The following is a 17,634-nucleotide window of genomic DNA, read 5'->3' as shown; positions in this document are numbered from 1 at the left end:
ATTTGCAAAAAAAAAAAAAAGTCTCCACCTGGATTTAACTCGCACGTTTTTATTCAGGCAGTGCATAAACAACACACATTCTTATGTAAAACTGTCTTATCCAGTGATAATTTGAACTTTTTTTCCATTTTATACCAAATATAAAGTTATGCAGCTCCGTAATTTCACAAATGAATCCAAATACAGTCAGAGAGAATTATGAGTGACACCTGCTCTTTCTTTAAACTGGTGTAAACTTTCACAAACGCACAGCTGAACTACACACAATCTACACACAATCTACAGCATTTGTGTAGCGTCCATTTTCTCAGTGTAACTCAATCCCGTGCGCTTTATGTGGACATATTTGGAGCATTATTTTGTACCTGCCGCTTGTGTGTCTTTTCACGTCTTTACAAAAACCAGCAGAGTCAGGAGGACACTGTACGTCACTCACGCTCCGAGTTACATAATGAGCCGTAGAGCTGGCAGAGTCAGTGTGAAGTGAACACAACGGGGCCGGCTGTGCTGTGAATGAACACGGCTCAGCAAACACACTCGAGACTCTGGCCTTTGTGCCTAAAAACACCAGAGGATCAGCGTTAAAGAGTCAAAAACACAACAGCAGAGTTAATTTGAGTGGAGTTTGAGATGCAGCTCGGACAAACTTATTAACCCGCTGAGACCTGGTGTCCTCATCTGTGGACAACACATTTTGGGTTGTTTAGGCCACAGTGCAAATTTTTAGAAGAACAGCAACAAGAACATGTTCAATTTTGAATATTTCTAAGAGTTTAGAATATTTATTTATTTTTATTTGTATTTATTTGTTTTATTTTTAACTATTTATTAGTATTATTTTTTATTATTTATTATTTTATTTTTTATTGTATTTAAATTAATTAATTTATATATTTTTTATTTTTTATTTATTTTTATATATATTTTTTATTTTTTTTATTTTAATTTATTTTTTTCATTTTATTTATTTATTTATTTTTATTTAAAGGCATATGTCTTCCTGCACCTGTCAGCAGCACAAATGCGACACATTTTTCCTAGAGGCAAAATTGTTTCTCATTTTGTTTTTTACACAAAATCCATGTGTTCAAGCTCTTAATAGTTTTTGTAAATAAAGTCGTGCAAGAGCTCGGATCTCAGGAGGATAAAAACAGAAGTGCGGGTTTGAGAAGTGAGTGTTGGGGATTGTGTTGTTCATTTCTCACACGTTGCTTAATTGCATGTTATTGTTTGGAGCTGTGCACATGTGGGAAGTAACGACCAATTATCAAGATTATTTATGGAAAAAGGAGAAATACACAGATGTTTTCTTCTTGTTTCTGAACTAAGAGCTGATGCGAGAACTTGTGTAAAATGTTATTTATTTAGACCTTTAAGTTAAATAGTTAAATGACCACAGTTCCTTTTCTCTGAGACTGAGAGGGTTTTAAATCATGAAACGTTTGTCGATCCGTGAGAATGAATCTGAGAGTGACAGATTTATGATTATATGGTATTTACATGTAAAATGAGTCTCCTGTTTCATATTTTTACTGATGCGTGAACAAATATTACACTATATTTAGACAACAAATGCATACACACTTTTTCATTTTTATATAACAAGAACTAAAACTTTAAAAAAAGTAAATAAAAAATAATAAATAAATAATGATAATAATAGTACAATAAATAAATATTATAAATAAAATAAAAAATAAAATAAATAAAAAAAATAATAAATAAATAATGATAATAATAGTACAATAAATAAATCACACAAATCTTGAGTGAATAGAGCATCACACAATAAATAAATATTATAAATAAAATTAATTAATTAATTAATTAATTAATTAATAATAATAATAATAATAATAATAATAATAATAATAATAATAATAATAATAATAATAATAATAATAATAATAATAATAATAATAATAATAATAATAATAAGTCAATAAATGGTTGCCATTTTCTATATATTTTTTTTTTTACAATGCCCATCTGATCTAATGAGTCTTATAATGTGCTTACAGATACTTTAACACATGATTTTTAAAGTTGATTTGCAGAACGTGCTCACAGACGAAGCTTGTGGTCGTCCTCCCACTGCTCTGACAGAACAGCTCTGGTGAAGCCGCTCTGGCTCACAGTTAAAGGTTACAGCTCATACGTGTGAGACTGCCCATTGTCCACACTCTATTCGTTTTCCTCACCACAGAAAATGCCAAGTAGAAAGATGAATTTAAAATAAACCACACAAAAGGTCTATTGTTGGACCATCAGCTGTTCACATGCGAGTTGTGATGGATGGATAGAAGCTGCATTGTGGCTTTGGTAATAACCAAATAACCAACGTCTTCTACCATTTTAATTATGCATCCAGAGAATCAGAAACAGACTCATAATAGTGAATAACACCAACACAAGGAGCAGCTTTAACCCTTCAACAGCCACTTAAAGTGTGAACATCCCTCATGAGAAAGTACCACACTATATATATACCACACTGTTATTTCTGTTTTTATGACTTTATTCACTAAAGTCCATTACATAGATAAAAAAGTCATATTTTCAAGTCATTTTAACTCCTTAAATACCAGTTTTAGCAGTAAAAGTCTTGGACCTGTGGCTCACCTATTTATAAAATGTCTGATTAATTTAGTTCCTGCAAGGTCAGATTAAAGACTGAAACGTTGAGGACTGGGGCCTTGTGGCGAGGGCAGGGCTGTGGGAACACACCTGCTGACAAGGGGCAATATGTCAAATCAAATATATGAATGTGCTGTGATTATAAACTAGAAAGAACAAAATACAAGCCTCAGGCTCAGGGTCAGACAAGTCTCAGCTCGCTGCCTCTTTCCACAGTTTGTGATTAATGTGACAGTGAACGGCTCACACATAACGTCTCAGTCACATCTACATGAACCCAGAGACAGAACCTCGTTCTTCACCCGACGATCATCAAATCAACTAAATAAATGGATAATGAGATGCAGTTTCCTGCAGCGATGCTGGAGGAGTCTCCTCAGTGTCACTCTGGTTATATGTGATGTACAGAACACAACGGAGGAAAAGAAGAAAAGTATAAACTTAAAGTATCTGTATTTTACTTAATTCAGTTTTGAATTGGATAGTTTTTAGTTTTACTTCAGTACATTTGAGCAGTATCTGTACTTTCTCCTCCACTGAACAAGACTGAAAAGTGTTTTTATTATTGTGAGACCTGCTGAAAAGTTTATCTTTACACTAAAACTAAAAACATAAATAAAAACAGGTGGGAAAAAATATGAATTCCACTGTTCAAATTCAGTCCAAATCTTTATGAAAATGACCCCATTTGAAGCTTTAGTAGATCTTAAAATCTGCAAAAATATGTTTACTGTTTTTAAATGGGTCCTTCAGTACTTCAGTACTTCAGTACTTCAGTACTTTTACTAAAGTAGATCTTTTCATGTGACACTTTTTTTTTCTTTGTGCTCCAGTATCTGTACTTTTACTTAAGTAACAAAGTTGAGTACTTCATCCACCACTGGAGGTTTATTATCAGTTTGAGGAGAAAATTTGAACAAATTCAAAAATAAAATGATAAAATAAATGTGTGATATCGTCGACATACTCATGGTATACTCATGTTATACTCAAAGGCTTTTTATGAACAGGTAAAGTCTGACACAGGCCTGAGAGGGGCCTGATCTGGGGCGTGATCTGTTTGTTTTATGTGGTTCCACTGGTCACATGTGAGATTGTTAAGTGTCAAAAGTAAATAGACTAAATTGTGCACTTATATAAGCCTGATATTAGTTAGATATGATCTGGGTAAACTGACTTTACAGCTCTAAACTTAGTCTCAACTAAAATCTAATATTTTTACCTCTGACTTTTGATTTTCTGACTTAAAGAGCCTGAATAATAAACATTCTCTTTTCTCCTGTCACAGATCAGGCCGTGGCACAAAAATAGACTCTAGGCCAAGATCTATAATTACAATTAGAATCACTTTCCCTTCTCTTTCAGTGGAGCTGTTGGATTCTGTTGAACAGGTATAAACATGTGTTATAGCGCCTCCTACAGGTAAATGCAGGAGGTCAAATAATAAATGCACTGTCTAATTAATTGTCAGTGTATTTTTAACTCCATGTAGCCATTTTAAAGTAAATAAAGGAGAGTGTTTCACATATGATCATAATAAATGCCACAGGTTTCCTCCTCGCTGCAGTCAGGGCTGTGGTCAGTGAACGTCCTGCATTAGTTTCTTATTGGATTTGGGTCCATGAACAACAGAGTCTAGAGTCTTTGAATTAAAAGCTTAAATAAAAACCTACGATTTACATTGTGCGCCTTTTAAACATTAACAACTGTTGAATGATTTCCCCAGGACTGACCCCCCTGAGCCTCCGCGCCGACCCCCATGAGCCTCTGCACTGACCCCCATGAGCCTCTGCACTGGACTGAGTGCTCCAGGACATGTCCGATCCACAGGAGACTTAGAGCAATTTTCATCATTAATCTGTTCCCTTGGCTTTGAGGTTTTTTTTTACTGTTCTTTAAACTTGTCCACGGGTTTGTGGAGCTGTGCGCAACCAGTCACTGACAGCTCATGTTCACACAGTCAACCTGGAACATCCATGGACAGGACGTGGACAGGAGGTGGACATGAGGTGGACAGGAGGTGGACATGAGGTGGACACAGTGCTCCAGACTCTGTAGTGAGGACAGTGTGTTGTGGTCCTCATAAATAACTCAGGGTCAGGGACTTAAACCAGTTTCATCTCTGTGTATTGGACAAAACTGAAAATATTATGACTTTATTGTGGTAAAATTATGTCTTTCTGTGTTTGACTTTATTCTTATTAAGTTCCAACTAATGTCGAAATGTTCCTCATTTTCAGTGTCCACATAATTATTTTTTCGATGTGAGTTTTACTCCGCCGTAATTTCAAATGCACTTTTTGATTTGGTGACATGAGCCATGAGTCCAGTGCACATTTATTAAAGCAACATTATTATTAAATAGACCACAGAATTGTGTCATTGCATAGACAGTTTCATTTAACCTAAAGTTTCACCAGTGGATTTTAAAATGTGAAATACTAAGGATAGTATTTCATTCATTTGAGCATTTTGGTTTCTCCATAAAACAGGAAAAGTGACACAGGGTTGATTCATTGATATTCTGACACTACAGTGTGATTAAAGCTTTTACCACCGCTGACCGTGACTGAGCTTATTGGGTCATTCCAGGGCTCATTTATTTAATTTGCCTTATTTCTGCAAATGTTTTTCTATGGATATTTTGGACATCTGGCAAGAAAAGCTTAGCATGTATAAAAAAAAGACAAATTCAAAAGATGGTATGACTTTTCTTTATTGTGATGCTAAGCACAGAAGATGAGATGTTGTAGGGGAAATAACAGAAAATATAAATACAAATACAGACGTTACTTTTTTTTTTTTTTTCTTTCCAAGAAATTATGCACAGTGAACAAGTAATTATCACGTCCTGTTTTCATCTTGAGCTTGTGAGATTTAAGATTACAACAAGAAAAATGCAGAAGAATTTAGGAATGCAAGAGGACCCACAAGTTTAAATAGATATTCCAGATTCTGTAGAGAACTGCTAATGTATTTTAACATACATGTACATCCAGGCCATCAAACCTTACTGAAATATGCCTTCAACTGTGGTTTATAGAAGCAAATTATAAAAGTGACCAGCGGATTTTTGTGGAAGTTTATGTATAATTTCAGTCTGAAGGATTCTGAATCACTATTAAAAAGTAGTCTTTATCTGTGGAGAGAGAAAAAATATATTAATGAAAGAATAAATTAAATCATGTACAAAATAATAATAATAATAAACTTTTTTTTTTTTACCAGGTGCTATCATGATCTCGTTTTTCTTGGAGCGGACTCGGAGGAAGGTGAGGTCATTCTGTGGGTCAATATCTCGGACAGTGCTCCTGGCCTTCAGTACCAGCTGGTGGATCAGACCGGCGTACTGCACTGTGCTCGAGTTGTCTAGCGTTGACTTGATGGGGATTCCTGGAAATTCAGCAACACATAATTGTTGTAGATGGGTCATGTGATAGAAACAGTGAAAAAATGCTTGTCTGTAAATAATTTAAGATTATCAATGAGAAATAACAAGCTAATTGTTGTATTTTCCCCCTTAGAGGATTTTATCTGAGCAGTGCCTGTGTTTATAGCAACCGAAATAATAGCATGCATTGTATCCAGAAAAAGAATAACCACATGAAAAGTGCATTTAAAATACTGACAAGGCTGAAATCATCATTACACAATATACAGAAAAATGGTTTTAACATGAATTATATGGAAACAAACATTGAGCAACACTGAATCAAATGTGTTGAAAAGAGTGAGCGGCTCTGGCCTGCACAAAACTGACAGAACTACAGACAAGGAGCTAAGGCGAATCGTCCAGTGAAAAGACCAAAGCTTTAAGACGAATCTTACCTTCTGAGTTGACAATAACAATTCCTTGGACTCCTTTTTGGCTCTGAATCCTTTTTAACGTTTCCTCCACTTCAGCCTGAGAGAACAGCACAGATTTACACACTTTAATAACTGCAACAATGATACATGGAAAAACACGTTAGAACTTTAGCTTTTTAATCTAAAATAATAAAAAAAAATGAGGGGCTATGATAACATGACATACAGAGAAGCTATCTTATATTAAACACAGAGGGGCTATGCTAATATTAAACGCAGGGGGGCTATGCTAATATAACATATAGAGGGGCTATGCTAACATGGCACACAGAGGAGCTATGCTAATATTAAACACTGAGGAGCTATGCTAATATTAATCACAGAAGGGCTATGATAATATAACAGACAGAGGAGCTATGCTAATATTAAACACAGAGGGGCTAATGCTAATCTGACAACGCCCGAGTCTGAGCTAGCATCACCGCTACATTTAAAGGCTATGATCAGTTACAAAAATGATTTTAGGAACGTAAACATTGCGTTATATTAAACTGTACCATGTTTGAGGACCAGAAAAGGCTGTAGAGATGTGATTTGTTGCTTTATTGTTAAAATCAGAGACTGCGGCAGGAGGAGCGTCGCCTGGAGAACAGTGACGACAACATCCGGGTCACAGCGCAGTGTGGCGTTCACGGCCGAACAAAACGTGGGAAATAGCCTCACTCTGGGTATGAAAAACACACAAAACACAAAACGACCAGTGTTTCTTCTGTGTTTTGCAAAGTATTAAAAGCCACCACAAAGATAGCTCTTTGACTCAAACATTAATTAATTTAAAACATTTTTTTCCACAACAATGTAAATGAACCCAGCCCGTGCAGTTCACCAGATAAGTCCTCACATCCCGAAATAAATGTCAGTGTTTACGATCAATAAATACTGACGTAAAACCCGCTGTTGGGACGTCCGAATTCTGTTTGAGTTTGTGGCAACACCAAACTGTAATAAAGACAAACTCCAGCAGAGAGCAGCAGAGTGTCATTAATGGAGCTCACAGACTCACAGGGCAAAAGAGCAGAGGTTTACAGTCCTACAGTCAGTGAAACACACATGTCTTCATCTCTCAGCTCAAGTTTTACCAGAGCAGTGACTATCATCAGTGTGGGAAATTTTACAGCTCAAGAATCTACTATAACTATCAAAGAACTGGGAGAAAAGAAGTTTCTGAGTCTCTTTGTTTTTCCTTCACTCATCATTGATTGAGGAATAGATGTAATACCTGATTTTAAGGTTGAGGCTTTATTAAGGTTAAAAATCTGAATCTCTGTAAATGATGTGGCCTAACCTAACATGGAGAGTACAGTGATACCAGCAGGTCTAAACATATCACAGGAAAGCTCCACTGGGATTAATTTGCGCTTTTAAAGGAGCTCGGTAAAGGTTTATAAGCTTGTCTACAAAATACAGGATTGTGAAAAAATAAAATAAAAAATAAAACCATCAAAACTAACCTTTCCTTGCCCAGAATAACCCGCCTGTGATCACAATGATTCCCATCAGAATTACCCTATGTCGCTGCAGTTGCCATGGTGCTGGAGATGCTGCTTCCTCCTCTGTGAGTGTGAATTAGACAGACTGTGGTCAAGTATTATAGAAAACTGGGAAATAACACTTACACAGGAGAAATGTGACTTATGAAATGTGCTGCCATTACCCAAAAATAGAGTCTAAGAAGCGTCACTTGGACCTATCACACAATTTTAACATTTAAGAACTCTCTTTAACAGTGTTAACAGTGTGAAAAAGACATGTATGGATGTGGTTTGTGTTTAACTTACCACCCCAATGTAGAGTGAATGAATAATGCAGTGTTCTTCTTCTTCTTCTTCTTCTTCTTGCTGTTCTTCTTATCATTACTGCCATTATTATTATTATTATATTATTATTATTATTATTATTATTTGTTTTTATTTATTTGTATTTTGTATATTTTATTATTATCATTTATTTTGTATATTATTATTATTATTATTATTGTTATTATTATTATTATTATTTGTTTTAATTTATTTTTATTTTGTATATTATTATTATTATTATTTATTTTTATTTTGTATATTATTATTATTATTATTATTATTATTATTCATTTTTATTTATTTTTATTTTGTATATTATTATTATTATTATTTATTTTTTATGTTTTATTATTACGATTTTTTATAGAGACATTTAATTATTCATCTCTGAGCTGATTAGATTTGAAGGCTTGCTAATTGCCCGTTGACACATGAATAAGTGTCCTGAGAGCCGTCCAAATCCTCTGGACAAAAGGGACACAGGTCAGAGAACCATTTACAGGGATTTGTCAATTAATAACTGGCAACGACCACCCAGAGGACTTCATAATGCGTCAGTGTGCTCAGTCATCAATAATTCTCTCTAAATGGACGTGTTTAAGTCTCATATTAGGTCTTGTCCCTTGGTCCCTCCTGGACTGCAGCGTCTTTTTGTCTTTCTCCTGGGGACACGTGTCTAGTATATAAAGAAGAAGCTGAAAACCATGAAGCGCAGAGTTTCACCTTCAGCCTGTGGCGCTCTACATCTTTGAAGACTTCTACAGAGTTCTCTCAGCAGCCCGTCTCCTCCTGACCATTATGGACACAGCCGCGGTGGTCACGGTCCTTGTCCTCGTCCTGGCGGTAGCGGGGGTCAGTCAGGCTATTCACGTCCAAGGAGGTGCACAGAGAGGGGACGTCCTGCCCAGTGGGTCACAGGAGAACACAGCCGAGAACCGTCTGGTGAGACAACACACCCACATCTTTATTTTCACATTTTTATATTTGTTATGTGAAAGTGAAAGTAAGATATCATCCAAGACAATCAAAAATATAACTATTATTTTATGTTTTTTTACAAACATTCAATGGAAAAGCATAAAATATTGAGCACAGTTTAGCTGAGGAAACATATGCTGCTGATCTATGAGCTTAAATACTGAGCTGAGGGACTCATCTGGATAAGGTTGAACTTTACCTGAGACGCTGTTCTACATAAGTTTATCTGTTATTGTAGAAGGTTCTGCCACATCCAAACCGACCAAACCGAACCTCATTCACTCCCCCGTGGCCTAAGCTGAAAAGTTTGTAGTCTACATGTTGCTTTTCGAGTGGTAATTTGCTCGTTTAATGCTGATATTTGTGTCTTCAGGAAAGTGACAGCATAGAGGACACTGTGGATGAGCGTCTGCTGACTCTGGCTCTAAAGGCTCTGCTCTTTGGATCTCAGAGGGAAACGAGGAACTCTGTGTTGCACCAGCCACAAAGGTCGGTTTCTGTGCAGATTTCATACTGTGAAACTATAAAAACACTGACTGAATGAGCATGTTTTGGTCTTCTCCGTCCCAGGTTTGGCCGCAGCTCCAGAGGGTCACAGCTGTCAGAGGAGCAGATCATGTCCCACGATGGAGCGGCTGTCCCGGGACAGATCTGGAGTATGGCTGTACCCCAGAGATTTGGAAAGAAATAATTTGACCCAAAGAGCTCTGGGGTGAAGCCAAGTGGAGAATAAAAAAAGAAGAATGAATAACTCAGCGTTCAGTCGAAGGCTTCTTCCAGTGAGAGCTCATCTGACAGTGTTCACACAAAAACGTATTTACATATTTACTTTTGAATAACCGGCGCTGCTCCTGTTCAATAAGCAGAGCCTGTTTGTCTCATCTGAATGTGCTGAGTGTAAATTGACCGCTTTGCTATATTTTTATGCATAATGTAATGGATAAATTAAAATAGCTTTGAAAATATAACGTATGTGCATGAAATACTCTGTTTTTTTTTAAGATTTGACAGTATTCTGAGGTATTAACCAAAGATAATTCCATTTGTTATGATATTTGGAACGTTGCCAGGCATTGTCCAACACCAAGACACAGCCAAGAGTTGAAATACTGTGATAATTCGCCAATATTCACAGTATTTCTTCACAAATTAGCGCGTATAAGCATCAAACTGTATCTATTGTCACACGTCTGCTAATGTCACATCCCTTAAACATCCACTCAACTAACTTTTGTATATTACTGGAGCCAGTTTGCGTCTGTGGGGCGGCTTTATGGGCCACAGGGGAAAGCAGCGTGCAATAAGCTCTGGCACTAATTAAAACATAGCAACATGCAATTAGTCCTCACTTACACGCTTCCCACAGACAATTACTGAAAACCAAGGCACGTCAGCATCACTTAGGCTCCACAGCACAGGCCTAATGTGCAGGAGAGGGACGGTTATACAGCAAACTGCCACTGTAGGATCTGAATTTAGCTTATCTATGTGCAGAGAGTCAGATCTGTGGAGAGGTGAACCGCACTCACGTGTTTTGGTATAATTTTTAACAATAAAAACACCTGCAATAAACCATCCTCCACCTGAAAAGCAAAGTGCACCTGTTCAAATATCAGTACATTATCACTGATGTTGGAGTTTTCTTTTGTCTCAGCATCTCAGGTTCATTTAACTGTTTATGTTAACAACAGCATTGCAGTGTATATTGTGTAAATACGGGCGTCCCGATGAGACAAAGGCTTAAAAACATGATCCCCACAGCTGGGCCCAGATGACACAGCTCATTTGAAAGTCATGAGTCTGCAGGGGGTCGCTCGCAAAAACTGTGAGCTGCGATTATGCCACACAGACACAAAGCAGATTCTTTTCAATATTCTATCACAGTCCTGCCCTGCACTCACGAGTCGCATGTTTCATTTTTGTGCTCATGTTTGTATGTTCAAAGCATCGCGCAAGAGTCATTTCGACATAAGGAAAGGTAAGTTTATTTGCACAGCACAAATCGTACGCCAGGTAATTCAAAGAGCTTTACAGAATAAAAAGACACATTAAAATCACAATACAACAAATCAAAATATAAATACTCACAAATAATCATCATAAAATTAACATTAAAGGAGAAAAGTGCAGAATAAACCCCCTTTCAGTCACATGCACCTTAACAAAATCATTCAAATACACCTTGGGGTTGCTGAAATAGACCAGTTTATATATGGATATACATTTTTCGAAAATTTGTCTTCAAAATAGGCTTAGGTAGTAAGAGGTTAGTCCTGGTTTAATCCTGGTTTAGTCCTGGTTTAGTCCTGATTTCGTCCTGGTTTAGTCCTGGTTTAGTCCTGCTTTAGTCCTGGTTTAGTCCTGATTTAGTCCCAGTTTAGTCCCAGTTTAGGACATGTTCACATAAATAAACACTTGTCTTGAAGTGAACTCGTCACATAAAAACATTACTCATCATAAGTTTCATATTTGCAGGATCTACCTCATGTTTATTATTTGTATCCGTGCTGTTTGTTCTGTGGACTCTGTGCTGATTAAAGCCTGACCATCTCGACCCTCTGGTTTAGTCCTGGTTTAGTCCTGATTTAGTCCTGCTTTAGTCCTGGTTTAGTCCTGGTTTAGTCCTGTTTTAGTCCTGGTTCAGTCCTGGTTCAGTCCTGGTTTAGTCCTGATTTAGTCCTGCTTTAGTCCTGTTTTAGTCCTGTTTTAGTCCTGGTTCAGTCCTGGTTCAGTCCTGGTTTAGTCCTGATTTAGTCCTGCTTTAGTCCTGGTTTAGTCCTGGTTTAGTCCTGGTTTAGTCCTGATTTAGTCCTGCTTTAGTTCTGGTTTAGTCTTGGTTTAGTCCTGGTTTAGTCCTGGTTTAATCCTGATTTCGTCCTGGTTTAGTCCTGCTTTAGTCCTGCTTTAGTCCTGCTTTAGTCCTGCTTTAGTCCTGGTTTAGTCCTGCTTTAGTTCTGGTTTAGTCTTGGTTTAGTCCTGGTTTAGTCCTGGTTTAGTCCTGGTTTAGTCCTGCTTTAGTCCTGGTTTAGTCCTGGTTTAGACCTGCTTTAGTCCTGCTTTAGTCCTGGTTTAGTCCTGGTTTATTTGTATCCGTGCTGTTTGTTCTGTGGACTCTGTGCTGATTAAAGCCTGACCATCTCGACCTTTTATTCCTTCATTTTGGAGCGTGTCCATAACGGTCGTCTGTGCAGGACGTCTCAGCTCCACCAGGCTCTGCTCATGACGCAGCAGTATCCATCAGAGCGTTTAGCTTTTACAGCCAGAGAATGATCTGTTATCCACAAACAAGCACAAGGTGACTTTCAGAACTAAATTACAAAGAGCTTTGCAGAATAAGTTACAGCTCGTGTGAGGAGACAGTGCAGACCAATAAAACAATGTCTTTGCTTATAAAATCTGATTATTATCTGATTTCTGTAGCTTTAATTTGATTTAAATTACACACAAATGACAAAATCTTATGTGAGCGAGAAAGAAATGTGATGATTTTGCTGTATACGTGTTATTTTAGTCTTGAATTTTGAGTATAACATGATATTGTACTGACAAAATAAAGAGAAATAGGAGAAAACAGATTGTCTCATTTTAAACTGAGCACACTGGCATTTATTGAGTTGCTTGAGGTTGATTTTTTTGATCAAACCGACTGAAATTTGACAAAACTCTGCATGCACTGTGTTTTTTCTTGCTATACAGAGTTACTAAATTATTATCACTTGTTTCTGCATCAAACTTTCCTTCACAAAAAGCTTCATTATTATCTTTTAGAAACGTTCCACTGCAGCGTTCGGCGTTAATTAGCTCGTTGCAGTTGAATCGTTCTCATCGCGGTGGTAACTGCTCTTTGTAAATTAGATAAACCGAGGTGGGGGCATTGCTGAAACGTAGTTATAAAACAAAAAGCACAGGTAACGCTTCAAGTATCTGTAGTTTCTGTTTTAAAGCCTTGAACAGAGGGTACAAAGCATGAAGTAGATGATGAAAAGACGTAATGACATAGAGGTTTATACTGTAGGACACACTGTGAATCATCAGAGCACAGAGTGTGGCTCGGATAAACTGGGCAGAAGATGGCCTCACTCGAGAAGCCTTCTGCCAGTTTGGCTCTGAAAACGCCCCATGTGTGTCCTCATTCATTATTTGGACTCAACTGCTGCGTCTGGTGTGTGCAGTGGACACGCCGTCCCCGCAGACGCACCTGGGACCAGCTCGAGTTAAAGAGTCTCTGTGGGATTGAGGTTGACCAGACCCTGACCCTTCAGATTTTACACATCATGAAGTGAAATTTATCTGTAATTGTGGTTTTATCTTTCAGTGAATTCAAATGAAAATAGAAGAAATGTTAAAATCAGATTTACAATATCATAAACTGCCTTTTAACGATTTGCAAATGTATAGTAAAAATTTTAATCTGTCACCGGACTAAACTTCGTAGGAGTGAAGACGTTCGGCTGCTCGTCCATGATTCTTCTTCAGCAGATGAGCAGTGAAAATTTTTAACTTTGGCTTTTACTCTGGATCAGACCTGGACGACTGAGGGACACACAGATAATTAGCAAATATAGAGTATTGTCATGATGTGTGTATTTCTGTTCCTGTTTTGTCTCCCTGTGTGCTCTTCCCCCTCCCTCACCTGTCTGTACCTGGAACTGGGCGGAGCTCTCGGCTGCTGGTCATCTGGCTAATCACCACACCTGCCGTGGATAAGAGGAGCTGGGAGAAGACACTCAGGGCAAGATCGTCGTCGTCCCTTCATTCCTGTCGTTCCCTGTGTTCCTGTGTTCCTGTCGTGCCTGTGTTGCTTCACCCTGTTCCGTACTGGATTATCTGCGTTTGGTGCCGGATCCTATGTGTGCCTTCAGCCCTGCTCCGACCCTGCTTCTACCCTGCTTCTCAGCCCTGGTACTGTCTTGGTTTTTCCCTGCACTCCACGTTCCTGGATCCTGGCCCACACCTGGCTTCACCATCAGATCAACCCTCAGTTTTGCATCTTGTCTCAATCTGTACAATAAACACTGTAAATATTCCCCGAGTCTGCACTCTTTGGTCCGCTACACCCACCGTTACGACAAGTATTAATGCGACCTTGTCCGTGCCCGATCTTGTCTAATCTTAGAAGCTACGCAGTGTTGGGCGAGTCACTTCGATGGGCGACTGAGCAGTGGCTCTAGAGGAAACTGTCATAGTTTAGTAAAGACTGACGGAGGGACCAAAGATACAGGTTCTAGAAACAGTTCAGAGTTTATTTGCAGATACGTGAGTGTGAATGAAGGTAGACAGAGCGGACAGTTGGGAGCGGTGTCGTTTTGGAGCAGTTCGTGGGACGCAGGGTCAGAGGCTGGGGTGTTCGTACCGGACGTGGAGAGCTGGGTCGGAGACGGAGGAGCAGAGCGGTTCCAAGGGTGCGGGATCTTGGCGGACACACGAACAAATAAACCGGAGCGTGACACGAAGAAAAAAACGGAAAATGACAAGACGATCTGGCCCAGAGCGTTGAGTCCTCTGTCCTTTAGCGCTCGCAGGTGAAGGTTTGATCGCTTCAGGTGTGCGGAGGTGGTGTCAGAGTCCCCGCCCACCTCCAGGCTCAAACACAGAAGGGAAAGGGGAAAACGGCACAGAACACACAAAAAACCCCCACAAATCCTGACACCCACATTGCCTAGTGTGAGAGAGAGAGCGAAGATTATCAGTCTCACTTCCATCAGTCGACCTCAGGGCAGCTGTGGCTACGGCAAACCACCTCTGAGTACGAGCAAATGAATAATGCACAAAATAAATCGACTTTGAGCGTGTGGAAAAGCGCTGTGTAAGACTCTTGCATTACATTATTATTACCGTAGCGTTTCTGCTTCTACCGCCGCTCTTCTCTACACAAAGTCGCCCTCTGCTTTCTCACCGGAAAGTTTTGTCTCTGCCGCTGCACAGATCCCGCAATTTTCACCAAACGGAACTAAGCCGTGTTCAAAATTCAACGAAATGTCTATCCGTTAAAGCTGGTCAAGTGCAAAACAGCAAAAACAGGGCAGATTATTGTCCTCAATGGGCACAGATGGCTTCCTCACAAACCTGCACAAGCTGAACCATTAAAATAATAAACAACGATAAGAGCAATATGTCCGTGAACAGGAGCTGCGTTTGTATTGGCCGCGGCGGCTGTTTGCTGCTCCCTGATTAATTCTCCGCTATAACAAAAGCGTGTATCTGTAAACCCGCTATTATAGTGCCAGCTTACATTATTGTCCTCACAGCTGCAGAAAAAACGTAATTACTTTGACTCGTGTACAGAGAAAACAGATTCAAACGCTGCTTTGAAGATACAGACTAGGAATTAAATGGATGTTTTGATTTTTGGGGCAAGATTAGCAGTAAAAACCGTGTCGCAACAGATTTACAAACTGATTTACAGGTTGTGGTAGGTTTGCTTTTCCTACAAATGTTGATGTACCAAATGCCAACAGATGCAGCGTTGACTCAGCGCACGGAAAAACGAACGAGCAAACAGCATCAGATATGTTTTGATAATGATTCATCAGTGTTTCAGAGCATAACAAATCACAAATATACACTCTTTTATTTTAAATGTGGCTGAACAGGAGCCTCGAACTAAAAACCTCAGTGCGTTTGGTTGAATCGCGTCTCTATTCTCATAATTTAGTTGTAAATATGTCGACACAGTAGCGTTTGGCCCCCGAAATCTCCTGCTAATGTGAAACGTGAGTCCATCCGTCTGCTCCGTGGTGTCACATAACAGGCCCCAGCTGTGGATGTGTGATGTACGGCCAATCAGACTCACATCTAATCAATAAGAAGCGAACCAGCAGCTGCAGCCAACAGCCCGACCGCACGTGAACGGGGATCGGACAAGCGTTTCACCACTTTAAGAGCACTCAGCGTCTCGTAAACGAAGGCTGGAGACAAGCTGATGAATTAACTTTGTACCTCACATCAAGTCGTAGCAATTTGAGGTTTGAAAATGCAGTATCCTGTTGTCTTGTTCGGGAGCCAACACTTAAAATAAAAGGTTTAAGAGGCCGTCATTTGGGTCACGTTTGCAAAACTTTAAGTAGAATCTTGTAAGGTGTTTTCTGTCAGTGCAGCACTACATCAAACTGGTATCTTGATTTACTAAAGTGAAGGTAAATAATTCTGAGAGGATTATAAAACACTCAGCCAGATGAGGACCTGCCTTAAACGTACACTGAAAGACACTGTAAAAGTTGCCTTAAACGTACACTGAAAGACACTATAAAAGTTGCCTTAAACGTACACTGAAAGACACTATAAAAGTTGCCTTAAACGTACACTGAAAGACACTGTAAAAGTTGTCAACATGCTCATCTCAGGACCCTTTTCTGTCCTTTCCTGAGAGTCCGTTGCTTCATCGTTCACTTTACCTGCGTAGAACTCCTTAAACCTTCTGACTTTATGTGTCAGACTCTCCTTTTTGAGAGAAACGAACATTCATTCTTACAATCCTTACTAAACATTTATTCGTGGACAAAACACAAATCTCCTCAAACTTCATCACTTTCCGTAAATCACACACTTAATGCTGAAAGTAGAGTACGTAAACATGTGACGAGACAAAGAGCTAATACTGCTGCTGTATTATTACTTCTGACGCTTGATGCAGGATTTTCATTACCACATTACGTAACTTTTCGACGAGCATCCACCACCTGCTCGTCCTTATAGATGTCGTTGTTTTTCCTGATTTCCATGATTACATGTTGCTGGATGCAGTAGATTTCATGAGAGGATGTGCTAAAAAATGACTCTGACTATGTTCAAATCCAGGCTAAACCGGTTCTGTTTAGCTGTGCACATGACTTATTTATTCTGCACTCTTCTCTTTTAATATTAATTGTAGGATGATGATTATTTATGCTTCATTTGTCAAAGCACACTGAATTATTTTGTGTGTGAACTGTGCTTCTATACAAATAAACTCGCCTTGTCTTTTCTTTTAATGAGTTATTAGTATTTCCAGAGGGTTAAAGGGGAAAAAGAGTCCGAATAGCAGTTTTCAGAGATGTAGAGCCCATAAAAATCAGGTCGTGTGCTGTAGATCTTGTGGGCAGGTGACTGTTAAAAATACTTGGAGTCAGATGATGCACGGTTCCCACTCGTATTCAGAGCTGTGGAGGAGAGAGGTGTCTTTGTCATCCTCTCTCCCATCTGCTGCACTGCTGCAGAGTAAACCCCGCGCTCTCACGGCCAATCAGAGCCACAGAACCGCAGGGAGGGGGAGGGACTTACGGCGCAAGGGGCGGGACTGTCAGTGAAGGGGAGGGCAGCTCAGCCAATGGGAAAGAAGCAGAGGTGTTCGTGATTTTTTGAGTGCCCTTGCCTC

General features: G+C 39.0%; 2 protein-coding genes across 2 annotated transcripts; one reads left to right on the top strand and one right to left on the bottom strand.

The window, feature by feature from the left end:
- Positions 1–5,335: 5,335 nt before the first annotated feature.
- dynlrb1 (dynein, light chain, roadblock-type 1) lies at positions 5,336–7,116 on the bottom strand. Its single transcript, XM_033966524.2, has 4 exons — positions 7,002–7,116; positions 6,466–6,541; positions 5,863–6,030; positions 5,336–5,776 (listed from the first exon to the last, which is right to left on the bottom strand). Exons 1-4 carry the CDS (start codon positions 7,002–7,004, stop codon positions 5,733–5,735), a joined length of 291 nt encoding a protein of 96 aa, XP_033822415.1. The 5' UTR covers positions 7,005–7,116; the 3' UTR covers positions 5,336–5,732.
- Positions 7,117–9,032: 1,916 nt separating this feature from the next.
- On the top strand, positions 9,033–10,044 carry npffl (neuropeptide FF-amide peptide precursor like). The gene is made up of 3 exons (XM_033967077.2): positions 9,033–9,245; positions 9,655–9,770; positions 9,852–10,044. Exons 1-3 carry the CDS (start codon positions 9,102–9,104, stop codon positions 9,970–9,972), a joined length of 381 nt encoding a protein of 126 aa, XP_033822968.1. The 5' UTR covers positions 9,033–9,101; the 3' UTR covers positions 9,973–10,044.
- Positions 10,045–17,634: the final 7,590 nt, after the last annotated feature.

Source organism: Periophthalmus magnuspinnatus, chromosome 5 (genome assembly GCF_009829125.3).
Source record: "Periophthalmus magnuspinnatus isolate fPerMag1 chromosome 5, fPerMag1.2.pri, whole genome shotgun sequence".
Taxonomy (NCBI): Eukaryota; Metazoa; Chordata; class Actinopteri; order Gobiiformes; family Gobiidae; genus Periophthalmus; species Periophthalmus magnuspinnatus.
The sequence above is the reverse complement of the archived record's forward strand: the minus strand, read 5'-3'. Positions and strand labels throughout refer to the sequence as shown.

Bases quoted from the DNA above. Each gene is read 5' to 3' on its own strand.
- dynlrb1 (XM_033966524.2), bottom strand. The intron at 6,031-6,465 runs GTAAGATTCGTC...CTGAATTTCCAG, and splicing joins TGTTATTGTCAACTCAGAAG to GAATCCCCATCAAGTCAACG. The intron at 5,777-5,862 runs GTAAAAAAAAAA...CTCTCTCCACAG, and splicing joins CGAGATCATGATAGCACCTG to ATAAAGACTACTTTTTAATA.
- npffl (XM_033967077.2), top strand. From the start codon at position 9,102: ATGGACACAGCCGCGGTGGTCACGGTCCTTGTCCTCGTCCTGGCGGTA. The intron at 9,246-9,654 runs GTGAGACAACAC...TTGTGTCTTCAG, and splicing joins ACACAGCCGAGAACCGTCTG to GAAAGTGACAGCATAGAGGA. The intron at 9,771-9,851 runs GTCGGTTTCTGT...TCTCCGTCCCAG, and splicing joins GTGTTGCACCAGCCACAAAG to GTTTGGCCGCAGCTCCAGAG.